The 8,846-nt window shown below is 46.0% G+C and overlaps 1 protein-coding gene across 1 annotated transcript in view; it reads right to left on the bottom strand.

Annotated features, from left to right (window-relative positions):
• Positions 1-1,453: 1,453 nt before the first annotated feature.
• dusp3a (dual specificity phosphatase 3a) overlaps positions 1,454-8,846 on the bottom strand; it is an 18,486-nt gene continuing 11,093 nt past the window's right edge. The window contains exon 3 of the mRNA XM_079261173.1: positions 1,454-1,974. Coding sequence (XP_079117299.1) covers positions 1,745-1,974 — 230 coding nt within the window. The 3' untranslated portion in view covers positions 1,454-1,744. The remainder of the gene's footprint in view (positions 1,975-8,846) is intronic.

The following is an 8,846-nucleotide window of genomic DNA, read 5'->3' as shown; positions in this document are numbered from 1 at the left end:
ACAACAGAGTCATGACAATAATTTGAAATTTAATAGAATAATGGAATTTTTTATTTAAAATAAACAAAAAGATCTGCCGACAAAAGACATGTTTGAGACCGAGACCAAACTAAAACATAACTGCCTTGTTGAAGGGAATGTACTTTAGTACTTGTCAGTGCTCAGCAAAAAGTCAGATTAAAAAAAAAAAAAAGAAAGTAAATTACTTAGAAGAGTTAATAAACATCCTAATAGATAAATATAAAGCAAAAAAAAAATTATCTTAAACTTTTATCATATGCTGATTTAATTTAACATTTATTGTATTCATGTTCGTGTAGTCTAATAGGTTTGCAAGTGGGGAAAAAAACACCATTTTAAGTAAAATCTAAGCTTATATTAAAATGAAGGCAGATATTTTCAAAACTGCAACCCGCACCTAAACAAGAAGGATCAACACCCCACAGACCAAGAAAATGAGCTTTTATATGAAGTCAGGCCATTAATTCCAAAAAAGGCAGCTTTGATTATTATAATAAAATGAAAAATAATCTAAATATTGTAGGAATGTTTCTGAATGTAATTTTTGTATAAGTCCCTGTTAAGTCAGTTCATTTTACAGTGTGCTTTTTACATTTCTACAGGGATATTAAACAGTACTCGCAAGCTGAACCTGCAGATTCCATTCATCATCAAACTGAACTTGCTTTACTTGGATTAGGTTCAAATAATGGAAGAATGCAAGGTCTCTAACATGAGTAAAAACACAATTTTATATCCGTATTCTGTAAGCAGGATGAGATTAATTATGTCAACTATACTACAGAAACAAAACACTTCAAATGAGCTCAGTTGTAACCGCAGATGAAACGGTCTCTTCTTCTTAACAAGAGAGGATATCCGATAAAGTCTCCCTGTCAGATTACTGCTGCGACCTACAGCAGAGACCGATGGGGTGCGCAATCCCAGTAAAATGAATATCCGTCATATCAGTAGCTAAAAACGGCTGCAACCCGAGAACCCATGCTGCTCGTTATTTTTAATTAGCTCAACCTGTTCTCGGCGGTTTTGGCTGCCGCTGCTGTAAAACTAGAGGCCAGAACTGAAATGCTACACAGCACAGAGGGTGAGAAGTTTGTGAATAAAACATCTGCCTGAACTGGCAGCAGATGAAGATTTAAGCATTGTAAAGATTAAGTCTGGGTGTCTTTTTATAGGTTTCATGGAATGTTTGTTTGGGATTTCCTCTTCGTTGCACGTCATATGCAGCCATCAACTTTCCACGGAATATTTGGGAGCTTTTTTTTGGAGTTTATGGATTTGTCCTGTTGGTGGCAATAATCACTGACATCATGGCAGTGGAAAACTATGGAATGATTGTGCTATAATCTTTTACCTCAAACAAATTTGTAAAGAAGTTTTGAAAATTAGGTTGAAGTTTTCGTCTTCTTGAGGGACTTGAAGGAATGCTTTAAGTAGCTCGGCTCTAAAATCGTACAAAATTAGAGCTTGCCACGGAAACGCAGCAAAATCTCGAAGATCTTGGACGTTTGTGGTAAAGATTAGAAAGAAAACCAGTGTTTGTGCGCATGAGGAATAGTTATATACACAGATAAATTAATGTTTCAGAATACCCCTGATGTGTTGGATGGGCGCTGGTGTGGTCAGGGTGGGGGTCAGCCTCCCAGAGCAGCTGATGCCTGCGAAAGGCTTGATGGGAGGAGACGGGGCAGAGGGTCCCTCAAGGTTCACGTCTGTCCTGCTTTCATTTGGTCTTTAGTTTGCCAACATCTCCGTTCAGCTTGCCCTCCTTCGCCAGCTTCTCGTTTAGTTGGCACAGTTGGCGAAGGAAGCCGTCATTCGGGCCGATCTCTCTCTTATGCCGCACGGTGGCCACCGCCAGCCGGGCATCCATTTTATGGCGCAGCATGAGGTAAGCAACAACCATGGTAGGAGAGCGGCTGTAGCCTTCTCTGCAGTGTACGTACACCTTACCTGGAGAACACAGACAACACCATGACACCCATGTATGATAAGATGCTAGTTTTACAGAATAAAAGTACACGTTCCATGTAAATAACAAACCTGATGCTCTGAAAAAGCAAAAAAGTGGATTTTTGAAGTGAGCATGTTTAAACAGTCTGCAGATTCATTCACTAATAGTTACAGGTATGTTTTTGTACGCTAGTGACTTTGCTCATGTTTTTCTTTTTTCTTCGAAAGGGGCTTTATGACGCAAGATGAAGCAGCTTGTTTGGATTTTCTGCTTTGGTTGTGACTATTTTCTGTCTGTCGAGCTTTTATCTCGTTCTTCTGTCAGGTCTCCTGTCAGGTCTGGCATTGAAATTGAACTCAACGATAAACAAAATTAAGAAAAATACTAGAGTATCAAGGGGAGTTCTTCATCTGTCCATTTCCTTTTCATCCATTAAACTTCCCCTTGGCAAAGCAATTTTGGTTGGCACAAGCCAATTTACATCTCTTTACTTCCACTCAAACTACATTATGGATTTGACCGGCTGGTCTCTCAACGCAATTGATCAAATTTTCTCAACCCGAAGATAGGGCAGAGGGGAGCCCGCATGTCCTGAGGGGACACTTCCGGCTGGATATGTTCAGGACTCTTAGGTCAGGGTTACATCTTTGGATTATTGGTGATCGGAATTTTGCTGATTGGCACTGGTGGAGTCCTGATCTACCTCAAGACCCGTGAGATTCTGGCAACAACTGGCAGGCTGCCAGAATTCTGCAACGGTATGTGCTGGGCTAGCAGTGCACAGACTCTTGCGTTGACCAGACTCGACCGTAAGCAGGATACCAGTCTGGCCCACACTGGTCATCTGGCCGTGGTCCCGGAGCTGGTCCGCAAAATCGATAACAATATGGAGAAAATGTCTGCTAGAATCGGTGGAAATTGACCCCCACCATTCGGCTGTCTGGAGCTGCCAGCCTGAGATCAGCTATGGACTCAAGGCCGAGGGCAAATTGTTTTCCTCGCCTGGAACCCAAACAACAATCATATCTGGATTCGGCTTCCCAGCGCCCTTGGGCCAGCGCAACCACCCCTGAGAACGGAAGAAGACGTGTTCACAGATGCTCTGTCCCCCTCCTCATCCACCCTCAGCCCCCTCCGACATGACTCACCGCCTTCCTGGACTTTGTGTCTTGTTCAGTCTGTGCTTCAGTGTATGAGGTTTTTTTCTCTGTATTTTCGGACCGCGTCTTCCTGGTGCGGCCCGGAGTTACATGACCTTTTTTGCCCTCAACCCCATATTATCCTATTGTATCTCTGTTCTTATCTATTGTAAGGCAGCACTGGTATAATAGCTGCATGGCCTAAGCTGAAGTTTGGTTTTGTATTGCTCTTTTGTCATGAATGTTACATGTCTGTATGTCAAACCTTGGACGAGCTGGCTTGAACTCTGAATTTTCCCTCGGGGATGAATAAAATCTTTGATTTGATTTGATTGATGGCAACCAGCTCCATGTAGCTTGACAGGACAAGCTAAACAAGGAAACCAAAGGTATAAACAATACTGGACTAGAATTCCTCTACAATGACCCAACAGACCATAAATTATGATTAAAAATCAAATAACCAGGTTCATCACACATTGGAACAGACAAAAAAATTTTTTTAAAAAGCCATTTTTCCTGTTCTTACAGCCATGAGAGCAAGAATAAAGTTCCTGCTTCTTGTGAAGTATGCAACAAGCTTAAATTTCTGATGAGCTGCAGAAGGTTGCAGTATTGGTCTGGCTATTTATTTTGTTGTTTAACAGAAGCTAAATGTGGCTAGTTGAAGCTAATCAGCTACACACCTAAGCTAATGTGACTCCTTAAACATTTTGCTCAAGTTGGGCTGGTTTGCATGCAATAAATGCATTTCCTATAATTTATGTAAGAATCAAAGTAGTAACAGAATGAGTAGCGGCTGGCCGGGTTTAGTTTTATGGTATTCATACGCTGTTCAATAGTAAGTATATATATATATATATATATATATATATATATATATATATATATATATATATATATAAGGAATATTATAAGCAGATGAATATTATAAGCAGATGAATATTTTTGTAATATTTTGTAGATATGGCTGTAAGTATATGTATGTATGTAGTATATCTGTGTGGATGTGTTTATATGAATGGAGGTATATGGAAATGTGTGTGTAAGTCTAAATATGTGAATGTTGTGACGTGCAGCGACAGAATGGAAAACTAGTTGAGTAGAAAGGGGTGGGGATACCAAATAAGTGTACACTTCTTTCCACTTCTTTTTCGAACTCCTTTTATCTCACAAATTTATTTAATTATCAAATTGATGAGGAATTATTATCATCATTGTTATTAATATTAATATTTGTGATTATTTTTCTTTTCTTAATTAGTATGTATATGTATGTATATACACGTATGTGTATGTACGTATGCATATATAGGTATGTAAGTATATTTTTCTTTTCTTATTTTCTTTCATTTGTTAGAAATAAGTAAACTAACTAACTAACTTAGTACTACTCTAATGCCTCATGAGCTAACGGCTAATGCTGGTGTTTTTATAACAATAAGTTATTAATATGAGTTGTGCCAAAGTTACTGCTTCATTTGATACCCAAAAACATAATTAATAGTAATGTTTTTGGGGAAATTTTTGCTTTGTGTCAGTGTTTTTCTTTTTTTTTTTGTGAGCATCACAGATGGAGATGCTTTTTTTAGTGACAGTGTCCTGTGGCTTGTGGGAAGTTACAGGTTTAGTGCCCCTAGTGGCCAAAAGTTACACTGTATCCCTTTTATTTTAAGACATGAGTACCAGATTATGGTTTTAGTTATTGTTTTTCTAACATTCTGACATGTAAACATTGAACTAAAGAGAAATGAAGGGAGGCGTTCCACCTCCTCTCCAACCCCTGATCACACAAAGTGTGCAAGACAGAGAGTTTGCTTAGATTAATATGACAGTCTGAGTCTGCCTGACTTATTGATCATTTATCCGCCTAAAGTTTGTGCAACTTAGAATGTATAGCCGATAAGTAACCTAACGTTGCCATGTATCGATAAATCCAAGTAGCACAGAGATTTATAACTGTAATTTTCCTCTCAGTTCCACTTTTATTAGTTTTGTCTCGTATCCCTGATATTCTTCAGCTTGATACAGCTGTAAGCTACGAAACTAATATGACAGTCGTTTTCCCAGAACTACTCTGCACCACAGACCAATGCAGAGGAAGGTTTTCAGCTGATGTTTCTGTTAGCTAACGCATTATGTTCTTTTGTCTGTTCCAACAGTCTGGATTAATGTTGAAAAGGAGAATACCTGAAAACCAAGGCACAAATTTCTAAAATGACTTGTTTAGGCCTCCAGTGGGCTCACCATCTGCGGGAGGAGCCGTAGGGGTCGGGTGCAATGTGAGCTGGGCGGCAGCAAGGGGCGGGGACCCTGGCGAGGTTGAGCGGTTCCGACTAGATATAGTTGGACCCACCTCGACGCATGGCTTGGGCTCTGGAACCAGTACCCTCGAGAGGGGCTGGACCTTCTTCCACTCTGGAGTTGCTCATGGTGAGAGGCGCCGAGCAGGTGTGGGCATTCTCATCAGCCCCCAGCTTGGTGCCTGCACGTTGGGGTTTACCCCGGTGGATGAAAGGGTAGTTTCCCTCATCCTCCGGGTGGGGGGACGGGTCCTGACTGTTGTCTGTGCTTATGCACCGAACAGCAGTTCAGAGTACCCACCCTTTCTGGAGTCCTTGGAGGGAGTGCTGGAGGGTGCTCCTTCTGGGGACTCCATTGTTCTGCTGGGGGACTTCAATGCTCACGTGGGCAATGACAGTGAGACCTGGAGGGGAGTGATTGGGAGGCATGGTCCCCCCCCTCTGAACCCAAATGGTGTTTTGTTATTGGACTTCTGTGCTCGTCATGGATTGTCTATAACGAACACCATGTTCCAGCATAAGAGTGTCCATATGTACACCTGGCATCAGGATTCCCTGGGCCGCAGTTCAATGATCGACTTTGTAGTCGTATCGTCTGACCTGCGGCCACATGCCTTGGACACTCGGGTGAAGAGGGGGGCGGAGCTGTCAACTGATCACCACCTGGTGGTGAGTTGGCTCAGATGGTGGGGGAGGAAGCCGGTCAGAGCTGGCAGGCCCAAACGTGTTGTGAGCGTCTGCTGGGAACGTCTGGCTGAGTCCCCCGTCAGAGCGAGCTTCAACTCCCACCTTCAGCAGAGCTTCGAACATGTCCCGAGTGAGGCGGGGGACATTGAGTCCGAATGGGCTGTGTTCCATGCCTCTATTGCTGAGGCGGCCGGCCGGAGCTGTGGCTGTAAGGTAGTTGGTGCCTGTCGTGGCGGTAATCCCAGGACTCGTTGGTGGACACCAGCAGTGAGGGATGCCGTCAAGCTGAAGAAGGAGTCCTATCGAGCCTTCTTGGCCTGTGGGACTCTGGAGGCAGCCGATGGGTACCGGCGGGCTAAGCGGCATGCGGCTTCGGCTGTTGCCGAGGCAAAAATTCGGGCATGGGAGGAGTTCAGGGAGGCCATGGAGAAAGACTTCCGGACGGCTTCGAGGAGATTCTGGTCCACCATCCGGCGGCTCAGGAGGGGGAAGCAGTGCTCCATCAATACTGTGTACAGTGGAGGTGGGGAGCTGCTGACCTCAACTTGGGACGTTGTGGGTCGGTGGAGGGAATACTTCGAAGACCTCCTCAATCCTACCAACACGTCTTCCCATGAGGGAGCAGAGCTGGTGGACTCAGGGGTGGACTCTCCTATCTCTGGGGCTGAAGTCGCTGAGGTGGTCAAAAAGCTCCTTGGCGGCAAGGCCCCGGGGGTGGATGAGATCCGCCCGGAGTTCCTTAAGGCTCTGGATGCTGTGGGGCTGTCCTGGCTGACACGCCTCTGCAGCATCGCGTGGACATCGGGGGCAGTACCGCTGGATTGGCAGACTGGGGTGGTGGTCCCCCTTTTTAAGAAGGGGGACCGGAGGGTGTGTTCCAATTACAGGGGAATCACACTCCTCAGCCTCCCTGGTAAAGTCTATTCAGGGGTCCTGGAGAGGAGGGTCCGCCGGATAGTCGAATCCCGGATTGAGGAGGAGCAGTGTGGTTTTCGTCCTGGTCGCGGAACAGTGGACCAGCTCTATACCCTCTCTGGGGTCCTGGAGGGGGCATGGGAGTTTGCCCAACCAGTCTACATGTGCTTTGTGGACCTGGAGAAGGCATTCGACCGTGTCCCCCGGGGGCTCCTGTGGGGGGTACTCCGGGAGTATGGGGTACCGGACCCCCTTGTACGTACTGTCCGGTCCCTGTACGACAGGTGTCAGAGCTTGGTCCGCATTGCCGGTAGTAAGTCGGATCCGTTTCCGGTGAGGGTTGGACTCCGCCAAGGCTGCCCTTTATCACCGATTCTGTTCATAACTTATATGGACAGAATTTCTAGGCGCAGCCGAGGTGTCGAGGGGATCCGACTTGGTGGCCTCAGGATTGGGTCCCTGCTTTGTGCGGATGACGTGGTCCTGTTGGCTTCATCTGGTCGTGATCTCCAGCTCTCGCTTGAGCGATTCGCGGCCGAGTGTGAAGCGGCTGGGATGAGAATTACCTCCTCCAAATCTGAGACCATGGTCCTCAGCCGGAATAGGGTGGATTGCCCTCTCCGGGTCGGGAGTCAGGTCCTGCCTCAAGTGGAGGAGTTTAAATATCTCGGGGTCTCGTTCACGAGTGAGGGAAGGATGGAGCGTGAGATCGACAGACGGATCGGTGCGGCGTCTGCAGTAATGCGGACTCTGCACCGGTCTGTCGTGGTGAAGAAGGAGCTGAGCCAGAAGGTGAAGCTCTCGATTTACCAGTCGATCTACGTTCCTACCCTCACCTATGGTCATGAGCTGTGGGTCGTGACCGAAAGAACGAGATCTCATATACAGGCGGCTGAAATGAGTTTCCTCCGCAGGGTGGCCGGGCTCTCCCTTAGAGATAAGGTGAGGAGCTCGGTCATCCGGGAGGGGCTCAGAGTAGAGCCGCTGCTCCTTCGCATCGAGAGGTACCAGTTGAGGTGGCTCGGGCATCTGGTCAGGATGCCTCCTGGACGCCTCCCTGGTGAGGTGTTCCAGGCACGTCCCTCTGGGAGGAGACCCCGGGGAAGACCCAGGACACGCTGGAGGGATTACATCTCTCGGCTGGCCTGGGAACGCCTCGGGATCCCCCCCGCAGAGTTGGCAAATGTGGCTGGGGAGAGGGAAGTCTGGGCTTCCCTGCTTAGGCTGCTGCCCCCGCGACCCGACCCCGGATAAGCGGCAGAAGATGGATGGATGGATGGATGGATGGACTTGTTTAGGGTTTTCATTTTCAATATTCTAGCAATTTTTCAGGCCAGTGTTTTCTCCATTTGCATAAGAACAGAGAAATGGTGGGGAAAAAAATGAAGTCACAGAGAAGGAATGAATAAAGAAAGAAAAGTTGGGGAACATATGCTGCGAATAAAGCTGCTGAGAAAAGCAGCTTCCCTGCCAGGAGATGCAAATGCAGGACCTGACCTCTGCTGCAGACTCGGCAAAGTCAATCATCTCCACTGTGCTCCTGCGCAACAGTGAAGCCACTCCCAGATAAATCAGGAACTCTGGATGTTTTTGCACTCACAGGATACACTACGTGTTCTCTGTGTGTCCTACAGAGTCAACGGTTAACTTACACTTGCAGACCGGCTGAAAACCCCATGAGGGATTTTACTGAGCAGCTGACATGCTAGGCTCAGGTCAGATCTGCAGATTCTGCACTTTCTTTGAAACCCAATACCTCTGTGTAGCTTCTAATTTATCCTTAACATCTCTTCTCATCACCTTCCCTCTCCTCTAGTATATTACATA

The sequence above is a fragment of the Telmatherina bonti genome, assembly GCF_933228915.1.
Source record: "Telmatherina bonti genome assembly, chromosome: 21".
Lineage (NCBI taxonomy): Eukaryota > Metazoa > Chordata > Actinopteri > Atheriniformes > Telmatherinidae > Telmatherina > Telmatherina bonti.
Note: the sequence above shows the minus strand (reverse complement) of the source record. Positions and strands in the feature narration are given on the sequence as shown.